At 40.3% G+C, this 22,648-nt stretch overlaps 1 protein-coding gene across 5 annotated transcripts in view; it reads left to right on the plus strand.

Moving 5' to 3' along the window:
• Window positions 1-22,648, plus strand: part of LOC104610123 (uncharacterized) — an 84,172-nt gene that overhangs the window by 46,026 nt on the left and 15,498 nt on the right. For all 5 annotated transcript variants that reach the window (XM_010276610.3, XM_088904298.1, XM_010276609.3 and 2 more), the window contains one exon: window positions 8,168-8,221. In XM_010276610.3, coding sequence (XP_010274912.1) covers window positions 8,168-8,221 — 54 coding nt within the window. The remainder of the gene's footprint in view (window positions 1-8,167; window positions 8,222-22,648) is intronic.

Genomic DNA, 22,648 nt, shown 5'->3' on the forward strand with positions numbered 1-22,648 from the left:
CTTTATCAGGAGTACTTTAATCTGCAACAGGGTAATCGGAGTCTTGAGGAGTACTATGCTAGCATGAGGAATCTTCGTAGTGAGTTGAATGTGTACCATCCCCTCACTTTTGATGTTAAAATTCAGCAACAGTAGAGAAAACAACTAGATGTGACCAGATTTTTAGGACTGAAATCTGAATATGAACCAACGAGAGCACAAATACTAGGAGGGTCAGCTGTTCCGTCTCTAGAAGAGGTATTTTCCCATCTTCGGAGGATCTCTATTGGGCCCACAGAGAATTCTAATATCTTTGATAGGTTTGCCTTTGTAGTGTCAAGAGGGGGAGGTCGTGGTGTTAGAGGTGGAGCTCGGGGAGCTCAATCTGGCCATAGTGGTAGAAGTGGACCGGTGTAGTAATGGTACAAGAAGGTGTACACACTGTGGTATGGAAGGACATACCATCAACTTTTGTTATGATTTGCATGGCCCACCTTCAACTTGGGCAAATCATGCAGTGGCCAGTGATAGTGGTTCTAGACAGGAGGGTCAACAAGCTGATCAGATGCCCTTCTATATCTATAGATGTTTTCGGGAAGGAGATGATGAGTATTTCACATAATGAGTATAGGCGGTTTATTCAGGCTACATCTCAACTGAATACAACCACTCTTGCACATTCAGGTATGGCTTGTCTGGCATCCAAACCCAACCCCTGAATTATTGACTTTGGAGCCTTCGGTCACATGACTAGAACTACAGGTGTGTTTTCCTCCCTTTCTTAGTGCCCCACATCACACTCTGTTACCCTTGCTAATGGTTCCACATCTTCCATTTGTGGTGTTGGTAATGTTGACATAGACCCTTCATCCCTATCCTCAGTTTCGTATGTTCCCAAATTTCCTTTTAATCTTATGTCTATTAGTAAGTTGACCAAGTCCCTTAATTGCTCTATTACTTTTTACCCTTCTTCTTGTGTTTTTCAGGATCTCAAGACGGGGACAAAGATTGGTGGAGGGCATGAAGTTGGTGGATTGTATTATCTTGATGGTGGTGGTAGTTCGTCAACAACCCTTCAGACATCCCTTTCTCCTCTGTAGTAGCATTGTAGACTTGGCCATCCATCTTTTAAAGTATTGAAGTCTCTTGTTCCGCCATTGAGTCATCTTTCTGTTTTGGATTGTGAGTCATGTCAGTTGGGGAAACATCATCGTATTCCCTTTAGTCTTAGGGTTGATAATCGTATGTTGAGTCCTTTTTCTTTAGTTCATTAAGATATTTGGGGTCCAAATAAAATAATGCCATACAATGGTTACAAATACTTTGTTATTTTTGTTGATGATCATTCAAGGATGACGTGGCTTTACCTAATGAAAGAAAGGAGTGAATTGTTTGACATTTTCCAAAAATTTTATGCTGAAATTCGCAACCAATTTGGTGTACACTTTAAGATTCTTCGTTCTGATAATGGTCGAGAATACTTTTATACACCATTTCAGGAATATTTGGAACAACATGGCATTATCCATCAGACTTCATGTACCCACACCCCACAACAAAATGGGGTAGCTGAAGAAAGAACCGTCACCTTTTGGAAACTGCTCGATCCCTTCTGCACTATATGAATGTACCTAAACATTGTTGGAGTGATGCTGTACTTACATCTTGCTTCCTAATTAACCAGATGCCCATGCCCATCCTTGAAGGTCATTCCCCTTTCATTACTTTGTTTCCTACCTTGTCTCCGTTTCCCCTTACTCATCAGATTTTTGGGTGTGTATGTTTTGCTCATAATCTTGGATCGGGAAAGGACAAATTAGATGCACTATCCACTAAGTGTATCTTCCTTGGTTATTCCCTGACCTAGAAAGGGTATAAGTGTTATAATCCTAGTTCCTAACATTCCTTTGTGTGTGCTGATGATACTTTCTTTGAGTCTTTTCCGTTTTTCTCAGGTTCAGGTGATGTCTTCTTCTTCCTAACCTCCTCCTCCTCTTCCAGTTTCCCTTTGAGGACCCCATTCCACTTGTTCCAGTTGTGACTAAGTCTTTGCCTTTGGTGCAATTTCTTATTGAACAACTACCTATTTGTCAAGTGTATATACATCAACAACATGTACTAGCTCCTCTTCTAGCTTCGTCACCGTTGACAGATCCGGTAGCTGTTCCCACACCATCCACAACCCTAGTTTCTGACCTTGATCTTCCTATTGCCTTGCGGAAAGGTAAACGTAGTTGCACACTTCATCCCATTTCTAATTATGTTTCTGTCACTCACCTTTCCGCTTCCCATCGCCAGTTTATTTCTTTATTGTTTCTATTTTTGTTCCTACGGATGTCCAGGAAGCCCTTGCTTCTCTAGGGTGGCGCCATACAATGGAAGAAGAACTCTCTGCCTTAACTCATAATCATACGTGAGATCTCATGACGCTTCCTCCTGGTAAGCAGGTTGTCGGTTGTAAGTGGGTATACACTGTTAAGTATTTCCCTGATGATAGTGTAGAGCGGTAAAAGCGAGACTGGTCGCCAAAGGGTATTCCCAAACATATGGTAATGACTACATGGAGACCTTATCTCCTGTTGCTAAAATTGGTTCAGTCCCTGTTGTGATATCTCTAGCTGCTATGCATGATTGGCCTCTCTTTCAGCTTGACATCAAGAGTGCTTTTTTACATGGTGATCTCCTTGAGGAAATCTATATGGAGCAACCATTGGGGTTTGTTGCTCAGGGGGAGGATGGTAGGGTGTGCAGACTAAAGAAGTCCATTTATGGACATAAATGGTCTCCTCGTGCATGGTTTGGTAGATTTAGTGAAGTGATAAAGAAGTTTGGTATGAAACATTCGCATGCTGGGAAGATCTTATTGGTGGTATATTTAGATGATATTGTAATTACCGACAATGATAGATTGGGAATTGATAGGTTGAAGACCTTCCTGTAGGAGTACCTTCAAACAAAGGACCTTGGTAAATTAAAATACTTCTTGTGGATAGAAGTAGTAAGGTCTAAGCATGGTATTAATTTGTGTCAAAGGAAATATGTTCTTGATTTGTTGGAAGAGATAGGATTGTTAGGTGCCAAACTAGCTGGAACACCTATGGAATCAAATACCAAGTTGAACAATGATTTAGGTGAAGAGTTTGAAGATCCTAGAAGGTATAGGCGGTTGGTGGGTAAGCTAAACTACCTAACCATTACTTGGCCAGATATTTCATTTGCAGTTAGTGTGGTGAGTTAGTTTATGCAGAAACCTCGAGTTCCACATTGGGATGCAGTTCTAAGGATTGTAAGGTATTTGAAGGGAGCTCTTGGTTGTGGCTTGATATATAAGAGTGGAGGAAAAATGTGAAATAGAGGGATCGACCGATGCTGATTGGGCTAGTTCTGTATTTGACAGAAGATCCACTATAGGTTATTGTACTTTCCTTAGGGGTAGTCTGGTGACGTGGAAAAGTAAGAAACAAACAATTGTGGCAAGAAGCAGTGCAGAAGCTGAATATAGAGCCATGACACATACCACTTGTGAATTAGTGTGGCTGAGAAATCTTCTACAAGAGATGGGATATTCGATTGACACTCCAATGAAGCTTTATTTTACAACCAAGCTACAGTTTACATCTCTTCTAATCCAGTGTTTCATGAGAGAACAAAGCATATAGAAGTTGACTGTCACTTTGTGAGAGAGAAGGTGCTTAGTGGAGTGATAGATACTACATATGTTAACATAGGGAGTCAATGGGCAGACTTGTTCACCAAAGGGTTGAGTCGGGGAAGAGTGACTACATATGTAACAAGCTAGGACTATATGATATATACTCACCAGCTTGAGGGGGAGTGTATAGTCGACTGTATTGGGGTAATTTAGTCTTTCTATTTATGTTTAAAGCTGATGTGTAATGTTTATGTTATGTGATGTGTCCTATACTTAAGTAGGGAAATAATAGTCTTTTGTTTATTGAATAGAAACATATAAATATAACCTAGCCGACTAGAGAGATAGATTAAGCTCTCTAGTTCGAACCAGATTTCTCTTATCTTTTTTTCTTCTTCTATTCTCTCTAGTATCCCTAGCCGACTAGAGAGATAGATTAAGCTCTCTATGTCTGGTTTCTCTCTTCTTAGTAAGTCTTTAATTGCCCTTATCTTTCTTTCACTTCCCAATCCTCTCACATTCCAACTGATGATTTTCATTGAACACTTCTTTCAAAAAACTCTTCCCAAAAGACTCCACCTTATAGCAGAATCTTTCTTCTTTCCCCTCTCCCACTAAATTCAATGTCACCCTTAGTCTTCCTAGATAATGCATTAGCTTCAGCCACCTCTCACCCCAAATTGGAACTTCTGTACTAGTCCTTCTCTTGAGAAATTACTGCTCTCTGCATTTGATCTAATTCCTCCTTCTCTTTATACTCCTCCAACAATGCGCAGATCCTCTCCCATATTCTCTCTAATTCCTCCTCTTGTCTCTCTCTAGGTGCCACTTCTCCCTCTCTCAGTTCACTCTCAGAGTTGCCATTCTCTCTTCTCTTCCCTCCAACTGGAACTTCCGCTCGGGATGCTGGAGTATCTGTTTCAAGCATAGAAGGTACATTAGTAACCAAAACCGAATAGATAGTCATACCTGTGTTGTTGGGGATCGATGGGACATCATTCAAGGGAGGGGGACTCGCATAAGGAGGTAGGCCTAAATCTGTTCCCTGTGATTGAGCTTGCCTTAGAGAGTTTACAGTAGGATTAATACCCTGTCGGCTTTAACAGTTAAACTATTCTTCCCGTGCTGCCCTTCTTTTGGTGTTACATTACAGATCAAAGTGTTAGCATTTTTCCCTACCGACCTCATATCCTGTTTTTCCTGAGATATTGGATTGACTTCCCTTGCGAGTGCAGACAGCACCTTCCTCAACTATTTGTGAATCATCTTCTTCCTTGCTTTCCTTATAGAGTACATCCGTGCCCAAACTATCTTCATCAAAAATATTCCTCAAGCTGCTCAGGTTGATGCTCCCTAAGCTTACTGTGTCGTCTGAATCCGTATCACTGGAATCTTCCTCCTCAGAGCGATCATACTGCTTCCGCTCCTCTAATTCACTTTGCTTGAAACTCCTCGGGTTGGGTTTTTCCGGAAACATCCTGTTTAATCTCTCTGACACAACCCAATGTAATGAGTTTCCAGGATGGGCGAAGTTCGATCTTCGTGGTTTTCGGGCCGTTGTGCTCAACGAAGAAGAAGATAGATGGTGCTTACAATCTATCGACGCCACCCCCTGGTCACGTGACTTTTAAAATTGTCTTGGGTCCCTTTGATGGGCTGGTAAGGTTCAGCCCATAATTTGTTTTATCATATTGTTACCCCTGTCCCAGCTTAGATAGGCCCACAACGGTTGGCCCACTATGAGTTTTGTCCCTTCTTCTATTAGTTGGCCCAACTTTTAGAACCTGGGGCCCACTTATTTGAGAAGGTCCACTTCCAATTACCTGGCCTGGATTGGGTAGAGATTTCCTATTTATTTTTAAAGGACCCAACGTTTCAGCTCCCCTACTCTCTTTTGACTTCAGCTCAAAGGATTTTACTGCCCCCTTCTCACCTTTTCTCAGTCGAACAGTTGTGTTTAAGGAAGATGCTTTAATGCCATTTGTTACAGCTAGTGCATATGATCTGTCAGATACCTAGCTAATGCCTTGTTGATCACATTTATGACTTCTCATCTTCGGCAAACCTTTTGAATTTCCAAAAGCTTGCTTGCCCTTTTTTGTGTAACTGTATCTTCCTTGCAGGTTTACCAACCCCTTGCTGCCACGTAAGGTTTCTTCTTCAACCTTACCATCTTCCTCCCTTCGAGCTTCCCTCCACATTTCAGCTTCAATGGAGGAAGTCAACCAGACTGCCATGAAAGCTCCTTCAACTCTCAGGTTCACTTTCCTGGGAATTTCCTCAGGCTTGACTCCATTTAGTAAGATTGCTGCAGACCTGAGATCTCCCCAAAAAACACCAGCCAGTCTTGCTCCACACAGTTCTGCGATAGCTTCTGCTACTTCTTCCTTCCAAAGATGGAAAGGTAGACCAACCACGCGCACTTCTACTCCATCCATTACTGAGAGTTCTTTCGAGTTTGATGAAGGAGACCACCTGAATATGTTCACCAACCCAGTTTATCTTGCAAATACACAGCCTCAACTTCCGGTTTGTTATCCAGAGGATCAAGCAAATCTTTGCACCCATCAAAAGGCATTAATACAAATGTGGTTGTCATCCTCAGCTGTTTTGTCACCAAATCAGCAATCTCCTCCCAACTTCTACCTGGTTTGTCTACTTCAACAATCAGTTTATTGGACCACTCTCCTTTTTTTGCCGACATCAGTAATTCCGCTCTATTCCCATCTTGCACCAAGGTAGGGGCCATTTGGTTGGGGGTTCAAGGTTCACTACTGTCTTCGAGAGATCCTCTCTTACCTTGTTTTCCAAACTTTTTTCCTTTTTCATTTTCATTCTAGACATAAAGTCTCTCATAGCCTTGACTATTTCATTCCACCCTTGGCTCTTTCTTCCTTCTGGGAAACAGACCATTTGCTTCCTAGCATTGTCATAATGCTCTGAAAGTGTTATGAAGAATCCTTTATGATTTTTCCTGCATTCCACCACAAACCTCCTTCCCACCTCTGTTAGGAATTCTTTCCAGCATCTGTCCTTTCCTTTTGCACTCGCTGCGACTACAAAATCTATGAACCACGCTACCACATTCAGTCCTACCAACAGCACCGTAGCCAGCTTAGCTTCCTTGATTTTCAAGCTAATCTGCCCTCTGATTCTTAGTTCTTCCAACAGAAAGTTCTTCGCCTCCACCTTGAGATATTTTGTCCATCAATTGGCCTCCACGAAGTTCTTCTCCTCCTCCATCTTCAATCTACTATGGTAGTTGTGATATTTTCTGCATTTGTACATCTCCTTCCCTTTCCACTTTCTTTTTTTTTTTTTTTTTTTTTTCAGGGATGGATATCAACGTTTCCATACAATAGATGGGTCTTGCAACCTTAAATCTCCTCACCTCGCTGACCACCGCCTTGAGGTTCGGAACTAGCAAAAAATTGGGACCCATTCCCATCTCCATCATCTATAATAAGCCCATCTTTCTTCACACCTTTTCTCTTGTACACCTTCTTGAAGTTTTTTGTAGGCCCTGCCCCCACCAGACCGAGTTTCAGCTGAGAAAACTTTGGTAACATGAATGAGTTGGGAATTTCTGGAACAACGAGGTTTCTTGGCAACCTCGGTATCTGGGCTACCGATTTCCTTGTAGCCATAATCTCTGCCTCATCCATGTTCTTCTCGACTACCTTTCTTCTTCAACCTAGGTCCACCCCTAACCTTCCAATCATCACTTATTCAAGAACAAGAAGGTCAGCATTTGATCTCCCTAATTGGTTACTGTCCTTGCAAAACACATTATCTAACAACCTCCTTCTTTCACCACTCTTCCCTCCTCCCCATCTTTAATCCCCTTTGCAGCTTCCTCCTCCTCCCTCAAAACAACCCCCGAGTTCTCACAAATTTCCCCTATGGCCTTACCAGACTGCTCACTAGACTTGCAGGTGCCTTCTTGTATAGATACGTCTTCAAACCCCTTGACTTCCTCTGCTTTGGAGGCCACCACCAAGTCTTCCACCAAGCGACCACTGCAAACCAAAGCACAACTAGCATTCAAATCATTTTGTGAAGCCTCCTCATCACAAGTCCTCTAAACCTATGAACTTTTTTGTTTTAATCTCCACCATTTTTATTTGAAATTACAGACGTTAATTAATGAGAGCACCTAATGTGGTCAGCCATGGGACAATATGAGTTGTCTACACATAGTAAAACCTCGAATTTGGCCAAGTAATTTCAATGCTTCTCTATCCAATTTACTGAGTTACTATATTTTTATGGATCCAGGGTCTATATTTTGTTGAGGTTGTTTCCTTTATGGATTTAACAAAAGTAGGTGCAAGTGGAGCCCCTTGCACATAATAAAACCTCTGATCTGATATAATCTTTTATTCAGGACTATGCTTTCTCTTGCTTCTCTAATGCTGCATTTGGTTTTTTAATCTGAGGCTCTGTATACATCTTCTTAATGAACAAACTGCACTGAAGAACTCAAAGACTGGTGATCATATTTGTTAGTTGGTGATCTCTTTCTTTTTTGTGCAGAATGATCTGATTCATGGATGGGGTTTGGACATGAAACTTGGATATTGTGCTCAGGTGAGAGTTTTATTTTAGATTGGTTGGACTGCACAAATACACATTAAGACAAATATATAATTTCTATTGATGTAAGTTGTGACTCAACTGGACTTTCTCACCAGTATTCTGCTGGTCTTTGTGGCAACTGAGTAATAGAGTGTTCACATTCTTGTCATTTTTCACTTTGAAAGTTAAATTCATGTTATTCTTCGATAGTCAGTTCTATATACTACCTAAATTTAGATTTACATTGAAGTATGCTTGACGTTGGCTGTTCCTTTTTTGTTTCAATGCTTCTTGGACCTCCAGATGTAAAAGAACTCTTATTATTGTGGTTATTTCATGTTCTTGGTTGCAATGTCACTAAATTTATTTGGTGCCAGTTTGGGACTCAAGGCAAGGTCACAAGGAGGGAGGGAGAAGCTTAATTAAATTCACAATAAAATGGAGAAGCTGAATGAAAGAAATAAAATCATACTTTTGATGTTTCTTGTTCATTAGTCATACAAACAAAAGTTCCTTGTGGCTTTGTTTTGATGTCATCCTTATTGTGTTCTATATTTTAATTGTGTGCCTAATTCAGCTTTTGATAAACATTTCTGCTTCCTGACTTATTTCTTGATTTTCTTTTATTTTCTCTTCCTCCTTGCATCTTGAATGTGCGCTTTCTGCAAAATTTGGAGAAGCTTAATTAAATTCACAATAAAATGGAGGAGGTGAATGAAAGAAAAAAAATCATACTTTAGAATTTCCTCATTCATTTGTCATACAAATGAAAGTTCCTCATGTTTTGTTGTAATGTAATTCTGCCTACTGTCTTATTTCTTTATTTGCTTTTATTTTCTCTTCCTCCTTGCATCTTTGGATGTGTGCTTTCTTTAACATTTGGATTCAGGATATGATATGCCTGATTCACATTATCGTTGAGATGCTGTAGGGTCATCACTGAAAGGAAAACCAGAAACCCGAAAGGAGAAGGCCTCACTGTACTTGCAAAACACATTATCTAACAACCTCCTTTCACCACTCTTCCCTCCTCCCCATATAACGCTGATAGTTTTCACTGGGGAATATGTTGATTACAATAATGTTTCATGTGGGTATCCATGAAAGTGAAATATTAGGAAATATGTCTACATTTAAACTATGGTACATATCATGTCAAATCCAGTGTTCCAGAAAAGAACAAAACATATTTAAGTCACTTTTCACTTGTGAAAGATAAAGTTGTTCATGAATAGGGTTGATTTAATTTAGAACAAACTTGGGTTATATATATACTCGAGCTTGAGGTTGAGTGTTCAAAATGCTGTATTATGCAATATATATCGGTTGGTCTGTAAATCTACAAAACATTAATTCCATGGTCTTTGTAACTGTTTAATAGAGGGACGTGAATGGTAACTAATCAATAATACTTTATTATCTTGTTTCTTTCTCTTAGTCTTTTAACCTTATCTCTTTGTTCTTCGTTCTTTTTCGAATTGGTAACAAAATAACATTGTTTTAATACTTAATATGTAAGATGTGGTGCAAAAGAAAGGAGGAAGAGATATCTGCAAAGAGAGTTATTTTGCAATGATTTAAGAAAAACCAAGAAGAAAAGAAACATTTAATGTGTAACTAGCTCCTTCAACTTGGTATCAGAATCTGCTCTTCTTATCCCCTTGAACTCCTTATGTGCCGATGCCGAATCCATTATAAAAGAGTTGATTTCCATATTTTGTATAAAGAATTTGATGTTCCTCCAAAACTTCTGTGGCTCGTCTCCTTCTAGATATCCTGTGCAGTTGCAAAGCTCCATAAAGCACCTTTTGATTCAAAAGACATTTATAGCCTGATCTCAACCCAAAAAACTGAAAAGATAGAGAGGAGAAGAGAAGAGAGAAGAGAAGAGAAGAGAAGTTCAAAGGGCCCAAAAGTAGCTTGGTGGCCTCATTTTTATTATTTATAGTGGGACAAGTCAAAACAATAAAAATAGGATAGAAAGACATATATACCCCTGCAATGTAACATAAAGAGAAAACAAGAAAAAGAATAACAACAATCTACTAACACCAATCTAACAATACTCCCCCTCAAGTTGGGTTGTTTATGTCAATCATGCCCAATTTGTCATATAACTCATTGTGCCGCAAGTAGTGGAGCCCCTTAGTAAGAACATCTACAAGTTGATCCTTGGTGTTGACATGAGAAGTGCACACTTCACCTTTCTCAATTTTCTCTCTTATAAAATGCTTGTCTACTTCTATATGCTTTGTTCTGTCATGGAGGGCAGGATTAGACCCTTTACCTAAATCACTTTAGCAACCCCATGTGCCATATAGCCTTGTATTCAGCTTCAACACTCGACCTTGCTACTACGCTTTGCTTCTAGTCTACCATGTCACTAAATTTCCACCCACAAAGGTACAATACTCATTGGTGGACTTCTTGTCATCCACTACACTTGCCCAATGAACTTCTGTATACACCACTTTTAGATGACCATGCTTCTTAAACAACAACCCAATTCTCAAGTACTTTTTCAAGTATCTAACAACCCTCTCAACAACTTCCATGTGTGGCACTTTAGGTGGATGCATGAATTGGCTCAAAACTCTGAAAGCATAGGCAATATCAAGAAGAAGAAGAAGAAGAAGAAGAAGAAGAAGAAGAAGAATCAAACATAGTAGGCTAAACCCTACAATTCAACTATAATATGGATTAGGGGTTTAATTTAGTACAAAGACTAAACTGCCCCCACTTAAGTATGGGATAGGAAGTCTAATTAGAACTGCCACATAAGCACATTGTTAGACAATTATGCTCTTAGCTCCAATCAGATTGATGTATCTTTTGACATTTATTGTAAATGAATAAAGTACATAATTGATTCATGTCATTGTGGTGTGTTTCTGTGTAATATCCTTAAATTGGACACTTATGAGACTCGTGTTAGTTTAGAATCTTCACAACCGTTGGATAGATCTGGAGAGATTTATCCTGCCAAGGCTGACACTGATGTGCCGCCAAGTTGGTTGGAGTGGCTTGTCTCAGTTGCCAGGGTGAGACCTAAGGTACATGCAGTGTGGGTTTTCTTGAAACCCTGAATTGGACCAAATTCCAGTATTGCCTTGGACCTTGGAGATAGATGGGCAAAACTGGAATATTACACTTGACCCTTAGACTCGATTATGGTACTGCACTAGGTGTCAGATTAGGCTGTCTTTGATATGCCAATCAGCGAGATCCTTAGAGGGGGTCAAAACCTGGGTATGTTGGGACAGTCGAAGAATTCACCTGAGTGGGTGATCATAGTGACAGGATCAACCCCTTTGTCGGACAAAGTGAATGATCGGGGAATGCATTCTCTCTGATGGAAACCTAAACTGCCGGTAGTGGATTTCAAATATGTTTGAAATTTGGTTTTGCAAAATATATTTATATATTATGGTTTCAAAATGTTTGCAAAAGGTTTTAATTCCTGAGATCTATGTGAGTAGAGAGTGTAGCGCTGTACCTTGCAGCTGAGGGAGAGGTCCTCTCTTGTCGGGAAGTGTTTGATCATTATGGGCTGAGAGGTTAAGTTTAAGACCATTGAGGGTAATACCTAATGGGTTAATCTCTCATCTGCCCACAGTTTTTGAGTTTTCATAAGGTGGCTGGATCCAAGAACCATTTAGTGTAAATGTTAGGCCCATTAAGAGCCCATGGTGATGGACTCAGGGGTTCACTGTCTCCTACAGTGAATTTGGCTAGGCCTTGTAACAAAGGCTGGGCTGAACCCATGTGGCTGATGTGTAGATCAATGTTAGGGTCCCACACTATACAAAGAGAGCCAACTGGGCAGTAGGTTAAAGAGTAAGTGAGCACATAAGCTTTATGAGCCTAAGGCCCAATTCGAACTGGTCTTAAGTTAGTTAATTAAAAGGGGGCGAATTCAGTTTTAAACTGATTAGGATTAGTTGAAGGATAAGATAAGTCTTATCCATTTAAAAGTCTAGATCCAAATATAAGATTTGGATTAGGAAACTCTCTCCTAATTAGATTAGGAGGCTGATCCAGAGAAGGCTATAAATAGGGGGCGAATTCTTTAGATTAAACACACAACAACAAAGTGCAAAATTCTTCCCAGTTATTGCCACCCCTACCTAGTTCGATTTCCACTTGTGGATCTGATCGATAAGTGTTCTTGATATTGTTTGTGGTAGAAGAAACAATTTGAAGTCGTGCTCACCAACCCTTACCCAATTCTTGTTGAAGAATTTAGGTTCTTGCTAGAGAACCATCCTACTGATCCTGCTTCACTACATTTTGTGTCATCTTTAGTGGAGGCGGGTTTTGGTCTTCTCTTTGGGCGTGAACACCTGCGTTGGGAGTTACTGCTATTTCGTATCAGGTATATTCATCACTTTCTATTGGTTTCAGATCTGGTCCGGTTTTGGATTCAAGAATAAACCTTGAAAATGTGGTTTTCTAAATTAGGGAATACGATTCCTGGATGGGAGAGAAATTTTTGAAATTTCGCTCAACCTTCCTACAGGGTTTGGCCATCCATATGATGAATCTCCCATCCTTTCACACATAACATAAACTGATTGGAAAAGACTAATGTACCCCTCATTCGGATAACTCTAACACTCTCCTTCAAGTTGGAGAATATATCCTTCATTTGGCTAACTCTAACACTCCCCCTCAAGTTGGAGAATATATGTCATATAATCCCAACTTGTTACATATATAGTTCACTCTCTCTGAGTTTAAACATTTTGTAAACAAATCTGCCCACTGATCACCTGAGCCCACATGTTCTGTGCTTATCTCTTCAATAAGGACCTTTTCCCTCACAAAGTGGCAATCAATCTCTATGTGCTTTGTTCTCTCATGAAAAATAGGACTAAATGAGATGTGAATTGCAGCTTGATTATCACAGTACAATCTCATAGGTCTGTCCATTGTGAATCCAATTTCTTGTAGGAGGTTTCTTAGCCATACTAATTCACATGTAGTGTGTGCCATGGCTCTGTATTCACCTTCAGCACTACTCCTTGCCACAACAGTCTGCTTCTTACTCTTCCATGTCACTAGATTGCCTCCAAGGAATGTGCAATAACCTATAGTAGATCTTCTATTCGACATAGAGCCTGCATAATATGCATCTGTATACCCAATACCTCAAGTCTTCCTCCTAGTTTGTACAATTACCCACGGCTTGGAGCTCCCTTTAGGTACTTTACATTTCTAAGAATTGCCTCCCAGTGGGGTATCCGGGGATTCTGCATAAATTGGCTCACCACGTTGACTGCAAAGGAGATGTCCGGTCTTGTGATAGTCAGATAGTTCAGCTTTTCCACTAACCGTCTGTATCTTCCAGGATCATCAAATATTTCACCTGTATCACTGCTCAACTTAGCATTTGGTTCCATGGGAGTTTCGACCGGTTTTGCACCTAACAGTCCTGTTTCATCCAGCAGATCAAGAACATATTTTCTTTGGCATAGATTTACACATTGTTTTGATCTGGCAACTTCTATACCGAAAAAGTACTTCAACTTCCCAAGATCTTTTGTTTGAAAATGTTCTTGCAAGAAGACCTTTAGTTTATCAATCCCCAATTTATCACTGCCAGCTATGACAATGTCATCCACATAGACTACTAATAAAATCTTCCCGGCTTCTGAATCATAGCTGAACACTGAGTGGTTAACCTAACATTGTTTCATTCCAAAATTCTTCACCACTTCATTAAACTTCCCAAACCAAGCACGAGGAGATTGTTTCAACCCATAAATTGCCTTTTTCAATCTACACACCTTACCATCCTCCCCCTGAGCAACAAACCTAGGTGGTTGCTCCATATATACCTCCATGAGGTCACCATGAAGGAAGGCGTTTTTAATGTCAAGTTGAAACAAGGGCCAACCATACATAACTGCTAGGGAAATTAAGACACAGACTGAGCTAATCTTTGCCACTAGAGAGGTCTCCATATAGTCTACCCCATATAGCTGAGAATAACCTTTAGCAACAAGTCGGGCCTTCAAACGCTCCAAGCTACCATTCGACAAGCATTTAACAGTATACACCCATTTATTACCCACAACATGCTTACTTGGAGGAAGAGTAGTGAGTTCCCACGTGTGAGTATGCTGAAGAGCTAAGAGCTCCTCCTCCATTGCTTGACGCCACCTGGGTGAAGTAAGGGCCTCTTGGACATCCTTAGGTATAGAGATAGATGACAAGAGAGAAATAAACTGGCGATGTGAAGCGGAAAGGCGAGAGATCGAAACAAAATTGGAAATGGGATGGAGGGTACAACTATGTTTACCTTTTCGTAAAGCAATGGGAAGATCAAGCTCTGAAGGTTCTGGGACAGGGGCAACAATAGGATCCTCAGATGAGGTAGAAGTCAGAGGAGGTGCTGGTGTCTGTCGATGAGTATACACGTGCTGGATCGGTGGTTGTTCAGTAGTAATCTGCACTGGAGAAGGTGACGGTTCAGCCCCAATTGGAACACCCGGAACGGGATCACGGACTAGAAGAGGGAGAGGAAGCAAAGGTGGAGATAACGAAACTTCAGGTCTCGAGAAGAATGGAATAAACTCGAAAAACGTGACATCAGGACAGACATAGAACTTCCGAGTAATGGGATTGTAACACTTATAACCTTTCTGGGTCCCAGAGTAGCCAAAAAAGATACACTTAATAGAGCGTGCTGGATCGGTGGTTGTTCAGTAGTAATCTGCACTGGAGAAGGTGACGGTTCAGCCCCAATTGGAACACCCGGAACGGGATCACGGACTAGAAGAGGGAGAGGAAGCAAAGGTGGAGATAACGAAACTTCAGGTCTCGAGAAGAATGGAATAAACTCGAAAAACGTGACATCAGGACAGACATAGAACTTCCGAGTAATGGGATTGTAACACTTATAACCTTTCTGGGTCCCAGAGTAGCCAAAAAAGATACACTTAATAGAGCGTGCTGGATCGGTGGTTGTTCAGTAGTAATCTGCACTGGAGAAGGTGACGGTTCAGCCCCAATTGGAACACCTGGAACGGGATCACGGACTAGAAGAGGGAGAGGAAGCAAAGGAGGAGATAACGAAACTTCAGGTCTCGAGAAGAATGGAATAAACTCGAAAAACGTGACATCAGGACAGACATAGAACTTCCGAGTAATGGGATTGTAACACTTATAACCTTTCTGGGTCCGAGAGTAGCCAAAAAAGATACACTTAATAGAGCGTGCATCTAGCTTGTCTAACCCAGGACTCATATTGTGAAAAAAGCACACATAGCCAAAGACCTGGGGTGTTAATGGAAAGGAAGACAAGGCGGGGAACAAAATAGAAAAGGGAAACCGGCCATGAAGGATGAAGGACGACATCCGATTAATAAGGAAAAAAGTAGTAAGCACAACTGTTACAAGTGACTCCTTCACCGCGCCATCAAGCACCTATCGTTGTGCCATCAGAGTGCCTACAACGTGTCTTCATGGTGTCATCATGTGTGTCATGGGTGGGCTATGTATGTATCTTGTAACGGGGGACCGCCAATGGCGTTATTGTAATTACTTAGTATGGTTTTCCACTCTTTTGATGTTTTCTTATGTCACTCCCCTAAAAACTTAACGTACTCTTTGAGGGGAGGTAGGTAGTCGAGTGAGTCATAAGCGTATAAAGGTTAAGCACGAGATCCCTTTGACACTGAACTGTGTGCTTGTGCTTACCACTGATTAATGCAATACAAGTTGCCTTTTGTATAGTGTGCCTTCTTGTTGTCTTTTGTGTGTTGTTGCTTGCATTTGTAGGCTTTCTTGACCCCATCGAGCGCTACACGGGGCCTCGTCGATTAGCCCCGTGACACAACGTCACTCCAAAAACGTTTAGGAACACTCATATGATGAAGAATAGATCGAACAGTTTCAAGGAGATGACGGTTCTTTCGTTCAGCCACTTCATTTTGCTGAGGGGTGGATGCACATGAAGTTTGATGAATGATGTCATGTTGTTCTAAATACCGTTGAAAAGAAGTGAGGAAGTATTCACGACCATTATCTGAACTAAGAACTTTGATTGGAACACCAAATTGCGTACGTATTTCAGCATGAAGTTTTTGAAAAATGGAAAATAATTTACTCCTTTCTTTCATTTAATAAATCCATGTCATCCTCGAACAATAATCAATAAAAGTGACAAAATACTTGTAACCATTATAAGACTATTTTAATTGGACCACCCTAAACATCTGAATGAACTAAAGCAAAGGGACTCAACATACAACTATCAACTCTAGGACTGAAGGAAACCCGATGGTATTTCCCATATTGACACAACTCACATTGTAAAGACGACAAATGACTCAAAGATGGAACTAGTATCTTGAGTGCCTTGAGGGATGGATGTCCCAGCCAACAATGCCATTGTAGAAGAGTGAGGGAAGTTTGAAGTGCAACTGATGATCCACCACCATCAAGATAATACAATCTATCGGCTTCATGCCCTCCACCAATTTTCTTCCCAGTTTTGAGATCCTGAAAAACACAAAACGAAGGGAAGAATGTAATAGAGCAATTAAGGGCCTTAGTTAATTTACTAACTGACATAAGATGGAATGGAAATTTAGGTACATATAGAACAAATGATAAAGAAAGAGAAGCCGTGCCAACATTACCAACAACACAGATGGGAGAAGAGGAACCGTTGGCAAGGGTAACAACATAGTTGTCAAGGTGACGCCTAGGCGGGAGCCTAGGCGACAAGGCGCCCTTGGAGGCTTGCCTCGCCCAGTCGCCTAGCAGTTTTGTGCACTGGGTTATAAAATACTTTTGTATTTTTAATTTTTTGACATTATAATTATAAAATAGACATTATTAAACTAGAATATTCATTTTATGTGTTTATATACTAATTTCGTTTTATTATTTTCTTATTTTCTTAGGGTTTAATCAATGCAACATTGCTAATTGCTGTATTGAACCCATGGTTCACAGTATTGATACACCTCTATGTATTGGCAAAGGTGTATCGGTACTTATAACAATACTCCCCCTATTTTTTTTATTTCTTTGGTTTTCAATTTCATTTTTAAATATATATTATTTAAAAAATGGGTCCCCAAAAACACCTCTAAACAGGTATCGGGACCCCAAAGATACAATACAATACACCCGATATGGGGTGTATCGTATCGAAATTTTGATCCTTGATTGAACCCTCAAAAATTTCAAAACCTGAACCTATAAGCAAAGGAAGAACTTAAAATTTTGTCTAATCAACACATTTTCTTCTTATTCTAACACCTTTTCTTTTCTTCTTTTCTATAACAAAAGTAGGGGTTCAGCCCCTATATTTTTTGAATTTTCTTTACTTTGTTCTTTTTCTTCTCATAAAATGTTGATTTTCTAGACTTGAACATGAAACTTATACATTTCTTATGAAAATTATGAATAATTATTAATTAAAGATGGTTATGGAACCTAGGGAACTACCCTAGGATATATGGTTTTACTTAAAAAAAATTCATCGCCTAGGCGACTCGGCGACTTGGCGCCCCCCTATTGCCTAGCCTCGCCTTGGCACCTTGAAAACTATGGGTAACAATTTGAGATGTGAAAGTTTCAGAGAGGGAAGAGAACACACCTGGAGTCCCGGTCATGTGATCAGAGGCTCCAGATTCAATAATCCAGGGAGAGGATTTGGATGCTAGACAAGCAATATCTGAGTGAGAAAGGGCGGCAGTAGTATGTTGTGAAGCAGCCTGAAGGAACCTCTCATACTCATCGCGCGGTACACTCATCATCTCCTTCGTAGAAACAGATGTAGATGTGGAAGGTGTGAGATCTGGTTGTTGGTTATCACTAACATCAACCCCACCAGCAACTGCATGATTTGCCCATGTAAAAGGTGGGCCATGGAGATCATAACAAAAATTCACCGAATGTCCTTCCCTGCCACAATGGGTACACTTCCTAGTAGAGGTACCTTTTCCTTTACCACGGCCTCCCCCTGAGTCACGACCAACACCACGACCAAATATGGAACCACCATGACCTCCTTGAGATCCATGTCCTCCCCCTCTATTACCATGTCCACCTCCTCTGGCTGCCAAAAATCCTGATTTGTCAGATGGTGTGGTACTCTTTGTAGAACCCAAGGAGATCCTGCGGAGCCTTGCAAATACTTCCTTAAGGGTAGGAAGAGTAGAACTTTCCAAAATTTAGGCTCGAACTGGTTCGTACTCTGATTTCAGCCCCACTAAGAACCTAGTGACATCCAGTTGCTCCCTTTGTTGTTGGTGGGGATGATAGACATTTGGTTCATTTATGAGGTTTTTCATGCTGGCATAGTACTCTTCTAGGGTTTTATTCCCTTGTTGTAGATCAAAATACTCCTGATAGAGCTGATATACCCTTGTAGTATTATCCTACCTAGAATAAAGCTTCTTGGCATGTTCCCATATGTCCTTAGCTGTATCTAAGAACATAAAGTTGGCACTTATTTTGGATTCCATACTTTTCCATAACCATGTCATGATTTGGGCATCTTCCTGTTCCCAATCATCAAACCCTAAAGAGTCAGCTGATGGTTTATCTTCCTTCACATGCTTCACTTTCCTCTTTGCCTTGAGAAAAACTTCCATTAACTTGGCCCATGGCACATAGTTCTCACCATTAAGTTTAATTGAAGTCATCTGCACACCCAGATAGTCAGAGGGAATCACCACACTAGGTTTCTGATCACTACAACCATCTCCAGTTGCTGCCATGATGCCCTCCCAATGCTACTTCTAATCTAAATCCCCAGTCACCACCTGAGTACTGTTGTCAGGGGTTTGATGTTCCAGACACTACAACAGTCCCCAAACACAGATGATAGGTTCACAACCAGTCACAATCAATCACCACTGTTCACAACCAGTCACAATCAATCAGTCCCCAAACACAGATGATAGGTACACAAACTTTTGTTCTTGTTCACACCACTACTGATTTCACAGAACCATAAATCACAATGACAATAATTCAGCAACTCACTAACCACATACAAGTCCTCTTGAAGCTGCTCAATAGAGGTTGAGCATCACAAGCACCACCACACAACCATTGCTGTCACACATGGTACAGATCTGTCCGACCTTTTCAGAGGGCACTACAAGTCCAAAAAAACATCAACTACTACCACTGCAGTAACCTGTCATTCGATTCAGGTCACTTGTGACCAACAAAGGCTTCAAAACAAACTACAGACCCATACAAAAGGGTCAAACATACCCTTACACCATTTGGCCACTGTAAACACAGCCTATTCTTGGACTTTTTTTTCATGAACCAAGGCTACAAACAACCTAGTTTTCTAGGTTCTGATCAGTCCGAGCAGATTTTAAAGGCTTTCAACCAAGAAATACCAACAACACAATCAATCACCACTGTTCACAACCAGTCACAATCAATCAGTCACCAAACACAGATGATAGGTACACAAACTTTTGTTCTTGTTCACACCACTACTGATTTCACAGAACCATAAATCACAATGACAATAATTCAGCAACTCACTAACCACATACAAGCCCTCTTGAAGCTGCTCAATAGAGGTTGAGCATCACAAGCACCACCACACAACCATAGCTGTCACACATGGTACAGATCTGTCTGACCTTTTCAGAGGGCACTACAAGTCCAAAAAAACATCAACTACTACCACTGTAGTAACCTGTCATTCGATTCAGGTCACTTGTGACCAACAAAGGCTTCAAAACAAACTACAGACCCATACAAAAGGGTCAAACATACCCTTACACCATTTGGCCACTGTAAACACATCCTATTCTTGGACTTTTTTTTCATGAACCAAGGCTACAAACAACCTAGTTCTCTAGGTTCTGATCAGTCCGAGCAGATTTTGAAGGCTTTCAACCAAGAAATACCAACAACACAAAAAAAAGGTAACCAACCTCTGATGGAGAGCTTCAGTCGACCATCCACTTACTTCTGTAGTTATTTTTCTTGAAAAACAGTCAAGTTCTGAGCAGAGGAAGAAGGACCGAAGTGTTCTCAGACCTAGGTCGAATCTGTGTTCTCCATTTTCAGCCTAGAAAGAAGAAAAAAAATGAAGGCATGATCAGAGAGGAGATTTAGAGAGCAACGTTCTGTTCTGATACCATGTTTGTTCAGTAGCTACAGCAGTTCGGACCAGGAGAAGAGCAGAAGAGGAAGAATTTAGTACATAGTAGGCTAAACCCTACCATTCAACCATAATATGGATTAGGGGTTTAATTTAGTACAAAGACTAAACTGCCCCCACATAAGTATGGGCCAGGAAGTCTAATTAGAACTACCACATAAGTACATAAATTAAACTGATTGGAAAAGACTAATCTACCCCTCATTCGGCTAACTCTAACATCCTGTAAGAATTCTGGGATGTATTTCCTTTTGAGAAACAAAGATACCTTTTTGTGAGTGAGCAACCTCGATTCTAAGGAAATACTGTAGGGATCCTAAATACTTCATTTTAAATTGGGCAGCCAAAAACTCTTTCAACTTTTGTATCTTAGAAATCCAATTTCCTATAACTATGATGTCAGCCACATAAACTATCAACATTGCCACATTCTCTTGACACCTCTTGATCAAGAGAGTGATTCGCACTACTTGAACCCTACCCACTAAATTGCCATATGAAACCTACTAAACTAGGCTCTAGGAGATTGTTTCAACCCATTACAAGGACTTCTTTAACTTACACACCTCATCTTCATTCCCTTTAGCACAAAAACTTGATGATTAGATCATATACACTTCCTCTAGATCCCCATTCAAGAATGCATTTTTGATATCAAGTTGGTGCAACTCTCAATCAAAATTAGTAGCCAATGAAAGGATCCGAATGGAATTCATCTTTACTGCCGGGGCAAATTCTCAACACAATTAATATTGTATACTTGAGTGTACCTTTTGCCACCAACTTTGCCTTATACCTTTCTATTCTTCCATCCGCCTTGTGCATCATTGAAAACACCCATTTACACCCTATTGGATCTTTCCCTTCTAGAAGGTCCAACTCCTAAGTATTATTTTTATGTTGGGCATTTATCTCCTCCTTTCATAGCATCTTTCCATTAAGGAAATGAAAAAGCCTTTGCAACATTTTTGGGTAATGGAGTGTTTAATGGTGCATGATCTAATAGCCTTTTTGTGAGCAATAGGAATGCCAAGGTTATCCACACGGTCAAAAACAAAATTAGGAATGGATGAATCAATTGAGACAAGAGTACTTGGTTGAGATGGACTTTACCTCCTAGTGTTTGGGAGCTCTACATCCTTAGAACATTGCTGATCTCTACAACACTTATGTAAGAAGACACAAAAAGGTGCAAGATCCAGATTAGAAGGTGGACCTAATGAACTTGCTTCTCTTCCACACCACTCTCCCCCTAAGGAGAAGCAGGGAAGAAGGGTTCGGGCTCAAAGAAAGAGACATCCATAGAAGTGAAGTACTTCTAGGTGATTGGATCAAAGCAATGGTAGCCTTTCTGAGTGGAGGGTGTCCCAAGGAAGATTAACGGAATGAACTTAGGGTCTAGCTTGCCATGAGAAGGAGACAAATGATGAACAAAGGACTAGCACCCAAAAACCCTCATAGGTATGGAGAACAAGGGAGACTATGGGAACAAGAGATGATGAGGGTCCTTATAATTCAATGATCTAGAGGGCATACAGTTGATTACATACACAACAGTAAGCACAACATCCATCCAAAAACACTTTGGTACATTCATTTGCAACATCATTCCATGAGTCACTTCAAGAAGATGCCTATTTTTCCTTTCTGCAACACTGTTTTGTTGTGGTAGTGTTTTAGCACATGAACTACGGTGAATAGAACCATGGGATGCAAAGATTTTATTTAGGTCACCATGGAAGTATTCTTTGGCATTATTTGACTGAAATATTTGCACTTATACATGAAATTGAGTGAACCATCTGCTAAAAGTCCTTCACTATTTTAGGAACTCCATCTCTAGTGTGCATAGGAAATATCCGTGTAGCAAGAATAGTCATCACTCAAACTTATAAAATTTTTGTAATCACCCTCAAATGTTACAATGGTAGGTCCCCAAATAATAAAATATACAATATGAAAATTTCACTCTATTTCTTTAGGCTGAGTTTGGAAGGAGTACAAACGCAAATATGTAGAGTGCAAAATCTTATATTTTATATTATTTTGTATGTATTTACGCTGTACATATTTGCATTTGTACTCTTTCCGAACTGAGCCTTAAGGAAAAGATGTTCTACATTGTTTGCTTAGCTGATATGTTTGGCATTGGAAATCAGACATTGAACAAGACTTGAATAGAAACAGAAACAAAAACTCCAGTAACATGGACATATAACCCAGGCGATTATGCCACACAAAACTTGACTCTTATTTGATTGACTAAATTGGCTACTTAA

Source organism: Nelumbo nucifera, chromosome 4 (assembly GCF_055504915.1).
Source record: "Nelumbo nucifera cultivar China Antique chromosome 4, China Antique-T2T, whole genome shotgun sequence".
Classification (NCBI taxonomy): Eukaryota; Viridiplantae; Streptophyta; class Magnoliopsida; order Proteales; family Nelumbonaceae; genus Nelumbo; species Nelumbo nucifera.